The 20409-nt window shown below is 28.9% G+C and overlaps 1 protein-coding gene across 1 annotated transcript; it reads left to right on the top strand.

The window, feature by feature from the left end:
- The first annotated feature begins 6903 nt into the window (after positions 1-6903).
- On the top strand, positions 6904-18956 carry LOC129972145 (zinc finger protein 568-like). Its single transcript, XM_056086160.1, has 2 exons — positions 6904-7155; positions 16657-18956. The coding sequence occupies exon 2, from the start codon at positions 17344-17346 to the stop codon at positions 18379-18381; it is 1038 nt and encodes a 345-aa protein (XP_055942135.1). The 5' UTR covers positions 6904-7155; positions 16657-17343; the 3' UTR covers positions 18382-18956.
- Positions 18957-20409: the final 1453 nt, after the last annotated feature.

Here is a 20409-nt window from a genome sequence, read left to right as displayed (position 1 = left end):
TTTGAGATTTCTTCTCAAATTTGGATTATCTGGAAAAACAAATTAAAATCTTTTGTAAATTTTTATCATACTATTTATACATATATTATACTATTTATACATATATTATTATCATACTATTTATACACACATTATTATCATACTATTTATACATTTATTATCATACTATTTACATACATATATATTATTTAATTTTCATATTATTAATTTTTTCACATTAACATAAGGAAAAAAAATGTCCAATACATGGAAATATACAGCAATATCTTCGCCAACTAATATTAAGCACGTCAGCGATTATTTTTGACTTGTAGCTTCATCTAATTATAAATCAGTTTCTTCATCAATACTTCTCAAAATTACAATTGTTTTATATCAAATTAATCATATTTTATGATGGAAACTTTTGGAGCACTTTGACCTTAAAGTGAAACTAAATTCAAAAGAAGTTATTTATCACAGGCAATAAGTCTTATTAACACATTGCATACGGTGCTCTGTGAGTTTATTTTGATCTCAGGGACTACATATTTTTGTACGCTCTAGAAATATGCTTGGCAAGCAATAGGATACATATATGTATAATGTAATTTGCATAAAATATTCTTAAATATTACTATATATTTTATTCATCTATTTATTATATAAGATTTCTTACATTTTAAAAAGCTGTTTTCTTGGAAATTAAGACACAAACTTTGGAATAATCAAATGTACAATAACAAAACACTTTATAAGGTATGGTAAATAATTGGCACAGTTCTACTGGCTATGATGACTGATTGTTTCCACATGCTTGGAATATCGACATTCAGTTATTTTGCTAATCATCTGTCATAAGAATGCATAAGATTTTGTTACCTGGTAATGTACCAAAAATACTTGCCTCTGGTTGGTTATGCATTGATTCAGCCAAAAAAACATGAAAATTAGAAATCTCGTGACCTGGCCACAATGTCGGCCTGCTAAAAACAAGAAACCTCATGACCCATACGCAATGTGCTAAAAGAAATTTGAATCTTCTCTCTCTTTTCTACATTCATTCATTTTCACACTAATTTAAGCAACAGAGCCCTACATTTGAACAATACAATATAACCGGATAGAGATAAAATTTCATTATCAACCAAGAATCTAAACATTATGTATCCTGGCAATTTCTTAATACAAACCAACTATCGAAAGCATATAATTTCGAACATCATATTAAAAAACACATGGCAGTCATATAAAATGATATTTTATCAAAATATTTTAAGCACTTTTATACAAAAAAAAAAAAAAAAAAAGTGAAGAGAAAGGATGTTTTTGATCCAATATAAAACAGCAATAAGAGCTAATTTAATTACAATATATAATTAAGTAAAACAGTCATGAATAATTTATATATATAGATAAATAATATCTTTTTGAACAATGCTTTAATTGTCATATGTCTTTCATATTTTTGTCTATCATACACACTTCGTATGTCGAATTAAATGAACCTTCAAATTCCAGTTTTGAGTAAAACTTTTTCCACAATATTCACAACTATATGGACGTTCACCAGTATGAATTCGAACATGTTTCTTGAAGCTGCTACTTTTATCTGTTGCATATGAACATTCAGAACACATAAATCTTTTAGATTCATCGATCACCAGAGGATATTTAAAATCAATGGAATAATCTAAATAGAAAAGGAAAAATATATATATATATAAAATAGAGCATTATATAAGATTAAACAAATGCATATTTAGAATACCTGGAATAGGAAAACACATCTTGTTTTAATTTTTTTAAAGAGTAGTTATAGCAATTAATTAGATTCTTTTCAGTATAACTCACTTTACTTAACTAATAATCCTATGGTTTAGTTGTAATTTCTGAAGTCCCAATATGACCATAAAGAAGAAGATATTTTGAGTCTTCTATATATTTATCTGCAGTCAGTGGCAACTCAAATTAATAGAATGAAGAAAGTTGCATTCTTGTAAATTTGCATAGTAGTTGATGTAAATTTTGTTCACAATGCTTCCAAAATCTGCCATTTCTATATGTCTACTAGTCTCTTTTGAGATGGAATTTCTTTGGAGAGTTAATTTGTATATGGTATTTTATATATATTATATATAATTTATATATATTATATATGATAAGCTAGCTTTCTGGTGTCGGAAAGAATGGTACATTATTGGGTGCAACAGTATAAGTGAATACAGACCTAAATTAATTTAAAATGATTGGTTAATTGAATAAGTTACAAACATAAGTAGTTGATGTTCGGTATGATGAATGATCATATTTATATAAAACGATAATTGTTTAATTACATGGAAATTTTCAAACATAAAATGCACATATATCTTTCACTGCTTATAATGTAATGTCTATTCCAGTCACAATTTAAATAACATTTAAAAATTTCAGAAAAAAAAATTGTTTCTCAGAGATCTTCTCCCTAGGTCGGATTTGGATCAGTAGTCTATTATAAGTACTAGACTGATACTAGAAATTCAATACATTTAAAAATAAATAAATAAAGTTCTTTCTAAAATGTGTTACTTTCTTCATATTTTAAGAGAATCTAACTATGCACAAAGTTAATTTTGAATACTACCTACAAATTTTGAAAAAGTAAAATTTCTTTTTCAATTTTATGATTATTTTAAGGTTGTTTAACATGTTTACTGATTATAATTCCACATACTTTTATAATTATCACTAATTAAATGAAACTTTCTCTACTATTCCTTTAGTAGAGAAAATGGCATCAATAATTAGATAGAAGATGCAAATCATACTTTTCAATCAAGTAGTGTAAGAGGTAACCAAGTATTAAAAAAGATATATAGAATGAGAGAGAAAAAAAAATATACACACACTTTTTATTTGAACATATTAAAACACTTATATGTATGGATACAGTTATTTAAAATGCACATAAGGTTAGAAAGAAAATGCATAAATCAATTAAAATGAAGCGACAACTGAAAAATTGTTTTAAATGTACAATAGTAAAATAAAGAAAAAAAAAAAACTTTTCATAATATGATTATTTTAATATACATATTTCACGGTAAATAAATTTTTCAAACAAAAGTTTTACTTTTTCTAAAACAGAACATCATAAAAAAAAATGATTCAGTTGAAATAATTTGCTCCTTAAATTTCAGATTTACAAAAAAATTCTTTAAAAAAAGGTATTTCTCTATATAAATCTACGATTTTAAAATCACATTATAAATTGCATTCTTTAAAAAATTTATGAAGGAAAAGCAAGCACAAAGTAAATGCTTGCATTCATAATATATAAATAAAATAATGAAACAGTTTATAAAGCAAGAATCGTTAATGCTATTATAAAAATGAAAAATCCGATTGATTTTTTTTTTTTTCCTGCTTTAAAGAAATAAAAGTTTTTTTCTTTCTTCTTTTTTTAATTTACAAGCAAGAAATAAAGCAATATCTTAAACATATCTTAGACATCATATTTCTATCCTAAAAATATCAGGTAAGTCTTACATTACTATATTTAATAAAGTATAATAAATATGTAAATAAAATAATAAACATGTAAATACTGTTTTAAACTTTTTCAGAACAAATCAAAATATAATGATAAAATGCTTCTAATAATTATTTTTAAACATAGCCAGAAAATATAATAGGCAGCATTTTCATTCCTTTCATAAGGAATAAACATAACACCAATTAAAAGAAAAAATTACAATCATGAATTATCTCTTAATAAATACAAATGCTGAATGTACTAAGAATGGTAAACAAACATATGATGTTTAAGATACATTTTTTGACGAAAACCTTTAGAACAAATTTGACAAGTGAAAGGTTTTTCTCCAGTATGTATTAATATATGTCTTCGAAGAGTGTCTTTTCTAGGAGTAGAATAGTTGCAAACAGAACAACGATACAGAAGATTAGGAAATGTTCTACCACGGTGTTTTGCAACAGCTATAAAATAAAGCAAATAGTGAATACAATATTTCAAACTGTCATAAATTACAATTTTTAATACACATATATATATAAATTATTATAAATAAATTTAAGAGAAACACACTGGCTAAGGAAGAAATAACCATTTCAAAATTTAATTTATTAATTTTCTGTAGAATAAATTTAATTTCCATACAGAATTCATTTTAATTTTCTAAGCAAATCAAAATAAAATGTATTAATCAATCATTTCATATCAAATTAAAAGCATGTTGCTAGTAATATATGAAATATCGGCATATTATAAATTGTCTAGCATATCTAGGCAAAGTATGAAATGTGAGAATTATAATATACTTTCCCAAGGCATTCTACAAAATGATAAATGGTACTTAGATATAGACTGGAAAAAAGGATATTATTAAAAGATGTTCATTCCTGAAAAATACAAATGTTATTTTTAATAAATAATGAAACAGTACCATTAAAAACTTTTATTCAAAATATGTTTAAAAATTGTACAAAATAAAATTATGTCTTTCTTATTAAAATAAACAAAATTAAATATGAACCTATTTATTAAACCATAAAAGGAAATAATTTCATTTTTATTTACTTTTAATTTTTTATGGAATAGAACTTTTGATTTTGTTTTGCTGATTAGTCAAACTTTAAAATGCTAGAGATATGTGTAAAATATTAACCATTTAATATATTACTGGTTAGGTTTTGGAATTCTAGAATGCAGGATGTCAAACTTTGCCAGTAACTTACATATAAAAATGGAATATATACAATAAACAGCATTAATAGCAAATTTTTTGATATATCCAAAGAAAGAAAATTGTATCGATTCTTGGAAATAAATATGAATTAACAACAAAAATTGCACAGAGATAAACAAATTTATAACATTGTAATTATGGTAGAAATATTCTTTTAATGATTTTTCTCTTAGTTTTAATACATATGAATGAATAACTAAATAATAATTTAGAAGTTCACATTACTACCTGTATTAGAATTCACAAAGATGCAAACTCATTTATTAGGTTTCAATTTCTATTATGTCAAAAACATATAAAAATTTACATTCTTGAATAATGAGATCATAATATCAAATAATCACTGATAAAATATTGATATCTATATTAAATAATTGCCACTTTTTTCAGTTTAAACAATGAAATCATATGATTTACGATGTTTTAGCTACCATTTATTTACCATATGCCAGCAATTAAATTGTCAAAAACTGCATGGCAAATAGTTTTCTTATAACTACAATTAGACTATGTTTGACAATGACATGCATCATATTTTAAGACTAAAGGGGGGAGGGTCCCAAATTTGAAAAAATATCAGCATAAAATTTAATGAAATTACAAACTTTTTAGGATAGAAAAGCAAACACAGAAAAATCTCCTTTTTTAATATTCAGTTTTGAAGAGTCTTAATTGCATCAATTTAAATAGTGATTTACTTGACAAGACTGAATTGTTAATATACATAGATACTTAACAATTACTTACATACTTAACTATTATCAGCTTTAAATAAAAAAAATGTAATCTGGTATATCAATAACTAATTATGAAAACAGTAATCTGCTATTGTTACACATTTATATTTTTTATAATACTAAAAGTTATTTAAAATTTTGAGAAATCCATGTTATTTTCTTTCCAGCTGCCTTAAAATTTTACTCTTTTTCTCCAATTTGATAATTGTCTTAATATTGGAAATATAAGTATTTTTCATGCACATTAATTATTACAAGTATAATTTTATTAATAAATTTATTTTCAGATACTTTTTGGTTAGGAGTTCAGGGGAAGAAAAGAAAACCTAGCTAAATATTTTATGAATATTGATAGCAAGGGAATACTAACAACAATCAAATCTGAGGATCAGTAAATATTTCATCAAATCTTCCAATTTTTTTTAATCGTAACATTAATGAGTAAAATCTCTGATTTATAACAACACATATTTTCATAGATCTGATATATGACCATTTTCTAGAAATAACTTGCATATCAAGCACGTATTCATATAAAATAAAAGTTGGATGAAAGTTACTATGATAAAAAAAAAGTAATTTTTTAATGATAAGAGGTTATTTGTTTTTTCTCTAAATAAAAGATGTTATTAAAAAATATCTAACACATATAATCTAAATTATTCAGTAACAATATTGTAAAGATACTTAAAATTAGTTTTGAAACGAATTTTTCCCATTTAAGAGCATAATTTATTAAATGTTGCTTAAGAATTTTAAATGCTACTGCTAGGTGAATTATGGAGACATGGAACTCATATTTAAAATTAAACACATAAATTGAAGATATTACATATTTAGAATTCTACTAGTGTTCATATTAAATATAAAGACTTTCGCTTCACAAATAACAAACATAAATAAGATTTCGTAACAAGAGATCGTAAACGCTGCCATCTATATTTTCGAAATCGAAACACGCTACTTGATTGATTGAATTGTAACTAATTCTTGTTCTTGCAAGGAAGAAACATTATTAATTATGCGAATAAAATGTTTTCGGTTCAGATTGAAACACACGAAATAAGAAATAACATTAATTAATTAATACCAATATCTTTAACAACAATAAAAAAAAAATCGAATTTTGGATAAATCGAGGTGAAAATTGCCTCTTGTTAGGATTAATTCTTGAAATATTTAAATAGATATTTTTTAATGAAAAAGTTTATAAAATATAACATATTAATATTTTTACCATTCCGATTTGATTTAATTCAGAAACATCATTTTCTTAAATTTAATAAATGATGAAATAGAGTTCTCGCAAAAATTTGCAGAGCTCGAATATAGGTTTTAATTTTAATTTAAAAAAAAACAACGTCTTTATCTCATTTATACTACTTGAATTATTTGAATTAGAGGTGAAGCCAACAAACGTATAATGGTGCTATAAACCGCATTGATGTAAACAATCCGAGGCTTATTTGCCATGCGTAAAGTAAAGAGCGATTGATGAAACGAGTGGGATTATTATTATTATGAGAGTGGGTGATTGTCAAAACTTTGTTTTTTGAGAAGTATAATCCAATTAAATTTGTTCCAACCAATTTAACAAAGCACTTTTAAAGCTAAAAGTTTCATAATCTTAATCAATGAAACATTTTTGAACTCCGATATATAAAAGTGGCTTTTCCTAACATTTAAAGGTACATTTCTGTTCTTTTTCATGGTTTGCATTTTGAAGTGGAGTATCTGATGTAATTTGTTTCTTTAAAGCATATATAAATTAGGCTATATCTAGCATTAATTGAATTCTTTATTCGAAAATTATTTATGTCCTAATATTTACAGCCGGTCTCATAATTGAGTATACACCAATTACTCTCTTCTTTAAAACTTATAAAAATGTAATACAAATTTAACATTTAAGCTTAATATTTACAGAAACTTTAAAGTATACATTAAGAAGTACTTTGGGATTAAAAAATAATCATGAAGTGTTTATAATATTTTAATTTTGTAATTTTCTTGTGAAAAGTCTTCACAAATTGAGTATATACCTAAAGAATTTATCAGCTAATCACTACTTTTTTTGATGAAAATTTTCTTTATTGGAATCTGCAATCACACTTCAAGCATATAAACATAATAATAATTATTCTATACATGTAATTATTTTTTTCATCAAAAAGTCCCTTCAAATGAATTTTAGGCAAAAAACATCTGTAAATGCACACTTTTAAGTCATCAAATGATCAAAAGAGGGCAAATCTCCCAAGAAATTGCTTTATTGATTGGGAAAAGCCATAGTTTTGTCCAGAAAATATTACAGAAGTATCATAGAACTGGATATGTGGACTTTCCACATATCCAATTTTCCAGAAACAGGATGTAAAGAAATTTTCAGCGTTACTGCAAAAAGTAAGATTATATATTTAGTAAAGAAAAATTCAAATTTAAATGCCCCAAAAATTTGAAATGTCGATGTCTTCAGCAATTGAAAAAAAAAGCTTGAGGCTGAAACTGTTAGCTACTCATTAGTTGTGTCAACGAAAAAAGAGGCTCACTTTTACAAAAGAACATATTTCAAAACTGGAATCATTCTGGAGCTTATGTTATTTTATCCAATGAAAACAAGTTTAATCTATATTGCAGTGATAGATAATATAAAGTGTGGTGGGAAGTTGGAAAAGAATTGGATTCTAAGAACACAATAAAGATGGTTAATCATGGGGATGAATTCGTCCTCATTTGAGATTGTATGATAGCAAATAGAGTAGGAGAACTTATTTTCATTCACAGCATTATGGTATATTTTGACATTTTAAAAGGAAAGACTTGTAGAAAAGTATTGATTAATTAGGACTAGTTCAAACTTCAACTTTCAGTAAGACAATGATTTGAAACATACTGCATGAATTATCAAGTTATGCATGTTGTACCATTGCAAGCAACAGCTATACATGCCAGCCCAATTTCCATACTTAAATGTTGTAGAAAATTTTTGGTCTCAGTTAGGGATTCCATCCATGAGCATGACATGATAGGTAAAGAGGACCCCAAGAAAGTTTAGGGAAGAGAATGGGCCAAATTTTCAATTGAAATAACTCCAAAACTGGTCATATCCACACCGAAAAATTACAAGCTGTGGTTAAGGCAAAAAAAAAAAAAAAAAAAAAAAAAAATCAACTTAATATTAATTTGTTTATTGTAGAGAAATTAATAAAATTGTATACTCATTTTTATGACATTCTTTTTCATCTAACAGTGCATTTTTTATTTTTATATAAAAATAAATTTTGTTGTAATTTGTTATAATTTTTTTTCACATGACTGTAGGGGATGAGATTGAATATCATTAGGGAGAAACAATTTCCTTAAAGCAGCATTTAGCTTTTTAAGTAAAAAGTTTATATGTTCTGGTGTATGCTCAATTTTGGGACTGACTGTATTTACTGTATTAGCAAAGTATACACAGCATTGTGTGGTGAAATCAAAGCAACTATTTTTTTCATTTGTCTGCTGGCTCCTTATTTTTGTAAGATCTATTATATACAATTTTCCAGTGTTCAATTGAAAATGGTATCATACTTCATGTTTGCACATTAGGCTTTGACTCCATTAAATATATATATATATATAATCTTGAAATTTTAAAAAGTTCATCATAAATTAGGGAGTTTTAGTAACTTACTCCTTTATTCAAGAAGTCATGAACTTGATAATAAGTTATAATAAAATTCAAAAAATAAAATTAATATAAAAAGTAATAACACTTCTGAACTTTTATTTATCTTTATAACAACAAACATGCCAAAATAAAAAAAATTGAAATGAATTACTAGAATTGATTATATGTTAAAATATATGCTATCAAAAACATAACTTGTAAAAAAAACCAAGTCTCGCAACTCAATTCTTCTATCGTAAAAAGTTGTGAGATCCATGTAACACCAAGTCGGTCAATTTATTCAGTCCTTACTTAAGGGCCCTTCTATCTTAAGTTATAACGTAATTAGCTAACCTAACAACATCTTATAGTGACCATATCAATATTAAAAATCTTTTATGATTGAAATAAATAGATTGACTTGGCCATCGCACTAAACAATCTAATTTAATATAATATGTTAATGTAATCTAATTTAATGTAAAGATGCATTGTGTTTTCATGCGATGGCCAAGTCAATCTACTTATTTAAACTATAAAAGATTTTTAATATTGATATGGTCACTATAAGGTGTTGTTAGGTTAGCTAATTACGTAATAACTTAAGACAGAAGGACCCTTAAGTAAGGACTGAATAAATTGACCGACTTGGTGTTACATGGATCTCACAACTTTTTACGATAGAAGAATTGAGTTGCGAGACTTGGTTTTTTTTACAAGTTATGTTTTTGATAGCATCTCATTTCTTTTTGTAGATAGTCCTTTTCTTATTTTTGTATGTAGTCTTCCTCTTTTTCTTTTCTGGTACTACTTCTTGAGCTTTAGCTACAATTTTTCTCATCGACACTTCGTCTATGATAAATAACACTACTTCTTTGAAATCTGATCCCAGAATTTGGAGCAATTCATCAGAAAGTGGCTTGTACTTTGGTGTTTGCTTGTGTTCTACAGGCAGATGCAATAGTCTATGTATAGTCAATCTATTCACATTGAATGCAGCTATTCCTGTTGGAGCACTAACTACCACTTTTTTGTTTAAATACGTCTTAACCCAAACTTTCAGAGTTTTTATTAAATAGCACTTTCCAGTGTCACCAGTTACACTAACAAAACAGCGTAAAACGTCAGCGTTATTATCAGTTGTGTCCATTTTATTTGTGATCACATCGAAGACTCTTTTTTGATCGGCATTAAGTTTTGTGATCATACTTTGAAGATCAGTTTGCTCTTCTATCAGATTGATTCTCTGAAAGTCACCCATTGCATTTGCAGCTTCCACAGCTTCCAATTGAATTATTTCAAATTAGATATTGTTACAAATCTGTAATTTTGCTTCCCAGTGCGATTAGTATCATCATAAGAAAGATCGTTTTACATTAATCTGTATTGGATGCCGAGCCAGTAATCCCAGAGCTTGGTGATAAACTTGGCGACGAGTTTGCCGACAAAATGGATAATGCTCGAAACTTCCAGAAATTTATCGATCCCTCCATTATTACAAGCATATTTGAGTTTTTCCTTGATTTATACACTAAACACTAATTGCATGCTAAATTTGAAGCTTCTATGTCTGCTAGAAGTGCCTTAGAATTTTGATGATCAGTCAGTGACAAAATTCACAAACTTTGACTAGTTATAATGCTGAAACTCCTCTTTCAAATTTAATGAAATTTGAAATATACCGTGTTAATTTCATGCCTGCTTGGTTTCTAAAAATTCAGGCTTCTAGCTTTATTCACAACGAAGTTATAGGGGGTCGAAAATGGCCTGAACTGCTTCGAGAAAAGGATGGTACGGCCGTGCCGCTTGCTTTTGCTTGACTTGGCGGGGGCACTGCTGTGCCCCCAGATATGTGTGTGTGTGTGTGAAACAATGAAATTAATCTATTTGTTATAGCAATGCAATTGCACAAAAATAATATTTATGATTCCGAGAACAAACAGCAATTTTCTCTTCTAAAAGGAAAAGATGTACTGTCTTTATGAATTGTTTGAAGTAACAGTTATGAAAGTAGTTGTTAATATTACTTTGAATTAAAACCACCACAGAATGATTTTAAATTGAAATTATAATACCGAAAAATTGACTCTTTGTAAAAAGAAGTTTTATAAGAATAATTTTTGTAAACCAAATAAAGCGTTAAAGGAGAAAAAAAAAAATGAATGAAATTCAAAATGACTTCAAATAAATCAATTCACTTATAAAGACAAAATCAAAAATAATTTCTATGAAATTCATATATATAAAAAGAGATAAGTTTTCTGATTGATCGTTTTAAACTTTGAAGCCACATCTTACATAGAGACACATTTGATTTTTTTTTTTTTTTTTCAATTTCATTTGTCAATATTTGAGTAAATGTTAAAAATAAATCAAATGACAATTTATTACATTCCTAAGTGTTTAATTTGTCATGAGAGAATTACTTTTTCTATATGTATAATGTGTTCTCTATTATTAAAGGTATCAATTCTTTAAATTATTTTACTCAAATAGTTATTTACAAAGTCCCTAGCCATGCATTTCTTATATGTCTCTATCGTTAAAACTGTTGTTAACTTCGTGTACTTAAAACTCTCTACCCCCATACTTCTCTGCCAGGAGAACTTAACTATCAAAGACAGAAAATTTTGTTATGCCTTTGTAGACCTATGACAAAAAAATTTTTTTGAACATACTATTTAGACAATTGATTTAAAGTCAACAAGAAAGGTATTTCTACTCTTTTTGTTTTAAATTGGGGATACATTGCTTGAATGATGACTTCAAAAATTTTTTAAAAGTTGATAAGATTAAAGTATTGAATGCAGGGATTTTAGTTTTAGTTTACAAATTTTTTTAGGAAAATGACTACATGTAAAGATGTTCTAAAATTTAAGAAAATTATACTAGAAATATAAAACAAATTTCTTTAAAATGGAAATGTTTGTTCGTTTTAATGGAAAAATTGTTTTCCCCCCTCCCCTTACAAGCAGTCATTGAAATGATATTAAGTACAGAACTTGAAAAAAAAGTTTTAAATATTGTGTAAAGATGTAAAGACAAAGATACAATTTTAAAATATAGGCTTTGAAGAGCATTGCCTCATTATCACAATTGCCTGCCTGTTTAAATTTCATATCTATAAGTGTTATAGATTTGTCTGGACCTGACAAACGCATATACAAATATTTCCTTTAATGGTATAGTTTTAAGAATGCATAATGATAACTAATTATTCTAAAGTTAATTTTCTCTGAATTTTTACCCTTACTTTTAATGTTATGAAATGCGAAATTACATGACTTGGTTTCTATGTGTTTCAAAATTTATTATGTCAAATAAGTTTTCATAATGTTGCAATTAATTGAGAAAATCTCCTGGTGAATCCAGTTTCACCTATATTTATATTAATGTTTATCTATATCTATCTATACTTATAATAAAGCTCAATGTGTGTGTGTGTGTGTGTGTGTTGGCGCTCTACAGGTCAGGTCATTTGACATACAGCTATCAAATTTGGTACATGTATACCTTAGAGGTCGGGAATGTGCACCTGGGGTCCCTTTTTTTGAAATTTTAATTATTAATTAAAAACTAACTTTCCCGCCAAAAAAATCTTCCATTTTCCCCACCGCCAAATGAGTAAGGTTTCAATTTTTTTTTTCTCCCAACAGTAATGAGGCTAGGGTTAAAATTTTTCGGCGGATTATTTCAAACGATTTTGTTTATTTTCTTAATGTTTGATGCATTTAAAATTAAACATTGTTAATTAATCCATGTTTCAGATTCATTCTGAAGTACTTTTGAATTAAAATAACACAGAATAAAGGAAATTAAAAATGTATAAAATGCATTGCGTTACCCCAACTGGCGTAGGAAAAATTCACGCATTTGCGTTACCGGAGCTGGCGAAGAAAATTCACGCATGCGCATTCTGATTGTTGCCATGACAACCGTTATCAACGGATGATTTAAATTACTTTTAGGTTAGTTGCATGCTTTTGTAAGTAAATTGTATTTATGTTAGTTATATATTTTTTGTATATGCTTATAGTTTTAAGTACATCGTTTTTTAAGTAGTTTTTTTAAACCTGTTTTCGACTGATTATTTTAAACGATTCTGTTTATTTTCTTAATATTTTATGCATTTAAAATGAAACATTGTTAATGAATCGATCTGTTCATGATGAATCTGAGAAATTTTTGTTGACAAATTCTTGAGATATTACATAAATTAAGAAAGATATTCTTTAGTGCCCATAAAGTTTAAACACTCAGTGACTATTATCAGTAATCATATTATTAAAAAAAAATGCTTTGTTTCAGTAAAAAATATTATTATATTAATTGCAGTTTAGTCATTTCCATTTTAATTTTAAGTATAAATTCTACCGGAACTAACAGAAAATTAGAGAGATACATATTATGTTATGGCTGAAGGACTTTATATTATTATGAGTGAATTAGCCGGCGTCCTGGCATAGGGGTAGCGCGTCTTCCCCGTGATCTGGACGTCCCGGGTTCGAGTCCCGGTTTGGGCATGGTTGTTCTTCTGTTGTTCTATCTGTGAGATGTGTGAATGTGCCCTCCTGTAAAAAGGGGTTGTGCAAGCGAATGAATGATGCGTGAGTGGCAAAGTCGTACTCTTGGCCCTAGTTGGCGCTGCTATAAAAAATAAGAGACGTTCCCCCTCAGGCTTAAATCGCTGTCTTCGTAACAGCGGGCTTGTCAGTGGCAAGTGCCATAAGAAACAAACAAACAACAATGAGTGAATTACATGACTATCAAAATTTGAAGCTTTAAAATATTTGATGAAGAAGCTATTAAAGTAGGAATTACATAAAATATTTAATTATTAAAATTTTAACGAGCATTAAGATTGGCGAACCGGCTGGTCGCCAAAGGCGGCTAGTATACATATATATATACACTACTGGTCAAAAGTATTGCATGTTTGAGAAATTTCACTTTCTTTCATAACAAGCTCCCCAAAAGTAATATATTTTTTTTCATTTAAAGTGATATTTTCTAGTATAAATATTGTGGAGAAGTTTCAAGCTATTGTGCAGCAGTCGTCTGCAAAGATTGAGTCATCCGGATAGTTTATTATAAAATCTCTCCGACTGTGAAGGATTTAATTTCATTTGATGCGCTGTCAAAATGCGTTCGCTGTGCATTGCTTTTCAAATTAAACTGATAATTTATTTTTAAGATGTGTGAATTAATTCGTGAGAAGCACCAGGCTGTTATTTTAATGCATCAAGAAATCATTGCAAATGTTAGGATTGTTCATCAATGCAACTGCAGTGAGTCGACTGTTTCATATCTCATAAAGTGATTCAGGAACCGTAGATAAAAAAAATGTGGTCATGTGCCTAAATGTGGTCATCTGATGTTATCTTCTAAACATGCTAATGCTACATTGACACGATTACTCCGAAAAAACAGATTTGCAAGTTCTGCTGCACTTGCGAGAGAATGAAATAAATTCACGTCTATCATCGCCAGTCCCAGAACAGTTCACAGGAGGCCCTGTGAAGCTGGTTAAAAGGCACAAGTACCTAGAAAAAAACTCAGTACTGACGAAAGCAATATGGAAAAAAACTCTTGTAGTGGACCAAGGTGCACAAAAAAATGGAGTATTTCGGAATGGAGACAAGTCATATTCAGCAACGAAAGTCGCTTTCATATAATGTCTGACAAGCCTGGCCACGTTTGGCTTAAAGCAAAAGAGTTCATGAGGCCGGAATGCCTGATTCGTACATCAAATCACGCAGAAAGCGTAATGGTGGTGGTGGTGGTGCATGTCATATCAGTTAACTGGGCGACTTCGTTTTGAGCAGGGAATCATGAATGGTGACAAGTATGTTGGCGTGCTGAAGGATCAGTTGTTTCGTAGTGCAAGTAACTTTTTCCCAAGGCATTTCAGCAAAATGTGGCACCTTGCCACCGAAAGAGATAAGACACCTACATCGAAAAAGATAAGACAAACTTTACGATTAATTTTAAATTTCATTTCTGACCTCTATATCGAAACATTTGTTATTTTAGGTTAAGGCTGTGTTTTCAAAATATGGTATTAATATTCTCGCGTAGCCAGGAAAGTCGCTAGATTTAAACCCCATTGAGAATTTATAGAATATAATAAGAAAGAAAATAACTGAGAATCATCCCAGAACAAAATGAGAACTTTAGGAAACAATAATTAAAGTTTGGCACCACGAAATACCGAGAGAAGTGTTGCAAAACCTTGCGGATACCATGCCTAACAGAGTGGATGCTGTGATCGAAGCCAGAGGCGGCCCAACCAAATATTAAATGCTTTTCAGTTAACTTGAACTCTTAAAAGATCAAAAGAAATTGAAATTTTTTCTTTGCTTCATTTTATTCCGGGGGGCCAAAACGGATTCCGATACTGATGACTTGCACATTTTGTTCGAAAAGTGGGCTTCATTTGTCCACATGATGTTCAGTAACCATTGTGGGTCACGTTCCATGTTGTAAAGGCTTGTCTTTCCTCGCAATCTGCTGGCATCAACTGGTAAAATGCCTCTATCTTATACGGATGCAGCTTCAAGATTTCGTGCAGAATGCGTCGGATCGACCTTTCCGGAATTCCTGTTATTTTACCTGCTTCACGTGCACTGGAACTCCCCGTTGAAGTCTCGGCTGCCACATTTCTCATGACCGTTTGGACAACAGGGACGCTGTCAGCGTTGACGGTTGGTTGGTCATTTCGATCCTCTAATCTTCCCGTTTCCTCAAAACGGCGAACTAAATTCAATATCCCATTCAATGAAATTGGGTTTTCTTCGCCTTAATTTCTTTCACTGTCCGTAACTGTCGCAATGCTTTAGTCGCGGATTCACCGTTCTAATGCTCGGTTTTTGGAGCATTACTTTTCTTATTATGATTTTTTGAAGTTTGCACGAATTTATGCCGCATCCGGTATTTTCCATAATCTCCTACAACTTTTTTCCATTTTCGTCCAATAAGTCTGACAATTAATTGTCTTAGATTTTTTTTTCATTGACACCGAAATCATCGCTCTTAAATATTTGAAACCAAAACCGGCAATTGGGATATAACTGAACAGTATCACATAAGTTTCTAAAAGTGTCTGATGGGCTTCGGCTGCAGATTTTTTCAAATCAAACAAAGAAAGCAATGAATATCGAAAATGCAATTTGGAGTGTTCCATGATCGGGGTCTTTATACACTGAATAATTCAATAATACTTAGTGGAAGACTTTCAAAAGGATAACAATAAAGTAATAGTAAATTGGCAAAACCCAAAACCATTGTCGTTTATATGGATACTTCGCATGTTTGTCAATAGATGTCGCTGATTAAAACACATGCGAGCACCTAATACAATGCCTAGGGAAAGTATGTAATAATTCTCATATTTCATACTTTGCCTAAGAATGTCCGGCAATATATACAATGCCTTGGCATTCTATAGAATACCGGCGTTTTATACTTTGCCGTTAACTGATACATTTGACAACTTTCATTAGCTCTCAGTGTAAAAATTGCGTATTATTTTATTTAGGTTTTCAGTCGGCCCAGTGAGGAACTAACTGTGCTGGATGATGTCATTTCGATGCTGAGAATGATTACAGAGACAAGGAATCTTCCTGACGGAATGTGACTGCGACAAGAATGTATTTCACACTCCACAGATATGCACTTCAGCTCTAATTTCTATAACAGACGTATTTTAGATCCTGACTTATATGTTTTATATTGCCTATTAATTTGCATTTATGGATATTTTTTATCCACATATAAAAAGAGAAATCTATCTGTTTAATTCGCGAATTGGAAATAAAGAGGAAACCACATAGTTGTGACATACGAACTAAAGTGGATTTTTTTTGTGTGTGTGTGCTGATTGCTTTTAAAAGTCATTATCTCATTACTTACTGAATGGAAATGCAGAATACCTGTCATCTATGTAGTAAAGTGTTTCCTCAATCCTACCCTTTATGAACTGACGCCACAAAAAAGCAGCAGCATCCTTCCATTTTGTGTAGTAAAGTACTTTCTTGGCAGGAAAATTCAAAATTAAATCTAATTGCTTGTTCTAAAAAGCAAAGAAAAACTGCATGTTGTGAGTTTTGCTGTAAAATATTTACATCTATAGATTATTTAAAGATATATTTAAGGACTTGTACGAGAGAGAAAATTGTTTACATGTTACGCTTGTAGTAAAGTATTAATTTTTCTAGCATAAATAATGTCAGATTTAGAGACATATATAGAGGAGAAACCATTTGTCTGTGATTTTTGCAGCGAGGCATTTTCTCGAAACGAATGTTTAAATGAACATTTACGGACCCATACGACAGATAAACCATTTGTATGCAACATGTGTAATACAGCTTTTACACAATTATCTAATTTAAAAAAGCATTTGCTGACACATACGAAAGAGAAAAAGTATGCATGCAACATTTGTAATAAAGCTTTTACACAATTATCTAATTTAAAAAAGCATTTGCTGACACATACGAAAGAGAAAAAGTATGCATGCAACATTTGTAATAAAGCGTTTTCGCTAAATAATGATTTAAAACTACATTTACAAATCCATACAGGAGAGAAACCATATGTATGCAGCATCTGCAGAAAAGCTTTTACTCTGTTAAGCATTTTAAAAAAACATTTGCTGACGCATTCGAAAGGGAAACCGCATGCATGTAACATTTGTAATAAAGCTTTTTCTCAGATTTCTGGTTTAAAATCACATTTGCTGACACATACGAAAGAGAAACCATTTGCTTGTGACATTTGTAATAAAGCATTTTCTCAATCAATTAGCTTAAAAACACATTTATTGACACATACAAAAGAGAAATTGCATGCATGCAGCATTTGTAATAAAGCTTTTTTGCTAAACAGTGCTTTAAAATTACATTTACGGATTCATACGAAAGAGAAACCATATGTATGCAGCATCTGCAGTAAAGCTTTTACTCTGTTAAGTATTTTAAAAAGACATTTGCTGACGCATACGATAGAGAAATCGCATGCATGCAACATTTGTAATAAAACTTTTTCTCAGATTTATAGTTTAAAAAGACATTTGCTGACACATACGGAAGAGAAACTGTATGCATGTGACATTTGTAATAAAGCATTTTCTCAAAAACAATATTTAAAAAAACATTTACGAGTGCATACAAAAGAGAAACCATATGCTTGTGACATTTGTAATAAATCATTTTCTCATTCAAACAGTTTAAAAGCACATTTATTGACCCATACAAAATAGAGACTGCTTGCCTGTGACTTTTGCTGTAAAACCTTTTCTTCTCTAGACCTTTTAAAAAGATATTTGCAGATACGTACATAGGAGGAACTATAAGTCTGTGAAATATGTAGCGCGCAATTTACTCAGCATGAACAGTTAAAGATACGACAACAGGCAAAAAGGAATCCCATGCTTATAACATTGGTAATAAAGCATTTTTTAAAAAGGGAATTTATGAAGATACTAGCTGAACTCATCATTATTTTGATACTAGATTTTGAATATATTTATTTATCAATTATTGCATTTAATTTACATTAAATACACATTATTTATGTTTTGGATTATACGAATTATAATTACTATTGAATTCAACTTAGCTTATTCCAATGCTTTTGTATATACAATATTTTTGGTGATCCCATTTGGAAAATATGCCAAACAAATCTCTTGTTTTTCCTGCATGTGAGTATGCAATGTATTTTCTCTGAGAAAAACATGGACTTTCCAAATTCAATCCAAATACCCGGCCTTTTATTATCATGTGAGAAATTTAACAGATTTTATTAATAACTTTTGCCTCTGTATTTATTAGAAATGGCCACTATGGTTCAATAAATAAATTTATTATAGTATTGTAGCTTGATTTAATTATTGTAACCGGGCCGACTACTGACATTTGTCCTGATTTTTCTCCAAGCGGAACACAAATGTGAACACAAGGAGAACAGCATATTCCCATATATTATTGTAAATCCAATGCTTTCCTAAGATTATCCAGGATTGCATAAAACTAACAGAACCCTTTATTAACCCTTTAAAGGGCCATTTTTTTCTAGTCATATTATGTTAAAATATTTTTAGGCTTGAAATTAGAATAAGAAAAGGGATTCATTTAGCTTATTATATAAATTTAATTTCATTAATTAATTTGGTTCATTAATAATTAAGTGACAAACCAAGATACATCATTTTGTGTGAGATAAAGAACTGAAGCATCTAAGTTTCTGTCTTTTTTTTAAAAAAAATTGTCAGAACTTATGCCAACCTACATAATTTCATAAATTTGGTGGGAAGCATACTTCCCACGGCCTTAGAAAGGGTTAACAAATAAAATCCATGAGAGGTTTTATCAGATGACTAAATTATGAGAGGTTATATTCTCATTATGACTTATTCAATTATGACTTAATTTATGAGAGGTTTTATTCTCATGACTAAATATGTTAGTCCAACTGAAAGTAGAAGGTCCATTACTATATTAAGTATCTCATGCAAACATTTTTATATTCGTTTTTAACAAGGCATTAAAAATAATATTTACCATTTTTACTTTATTACCAGGAATTAATTAATTTTAAGAAAAAGAGGCAATGAGGCAAACATTCATCATTTATTCATGAAGCAAATATTCATCATTTATTCACGAGGCAGCAATTCGTATTTTTCAATGAGGCAAAAATATATCGTTATCTGAGTATATTACGCGAGTTTCATATATATTTTTGTTGAAATCTGTATGTTAATATTTCAATTACTAGATTAAACTATTGTAATATTATTTGTATATTTTCATATTCAAATCAATCAAATAACAACTTTTTATTATCATGTGAGAACATGTTGTATTGGTTTGAGGTTTTTAAAGCCACAAAATGCAACCATTATTTTATGGGAGAGAGGTGCAAACAATTTTATAACGCAGTTAATTCAAAACTACTCACTAAGAATGAATTTTTCCAAATATTAATAATATTTTTAATTAATTAAAAATTGAGTCAAAATTTTAACATTCTTTCTCAATAATTTTGGAGTACACACACCTTTACATTTTAAAAAATTAGTTTTTCAGGGGTATCCATTTTATTTCCATGCAGTTTTTCCCTTTAATTTTAATAAACATGCCAAAATAATTTGTAACTTAATTTTCTACTTCTTTATATAAATGTGCACAATCAAATAGCCAGACAGTGAATAATTAATCGGAATATTTTAATAACTTTTGTGAGACAAAACAAAAATAAATATTAGATTTTTCAATTTATAATA

Source organism: Argiope bruennichi, chromosome 6, assembly GCF_947563725.1.
Source record: "Argiope bruennichi chromosome 6, qqArgBrue1.1, whole genome shotgun sequence".
NCBI classification, from domain to species: Eukaryota; Metazoa; Arthropoda; class Arachnida; order Araneae; family Araneidae; genus Argiope; species Argiope bruennichi.
Note: the sequence above shows the minus strand (reverse complement) of the source record. Positions and strands in the feature narration are given on the sequence as shown.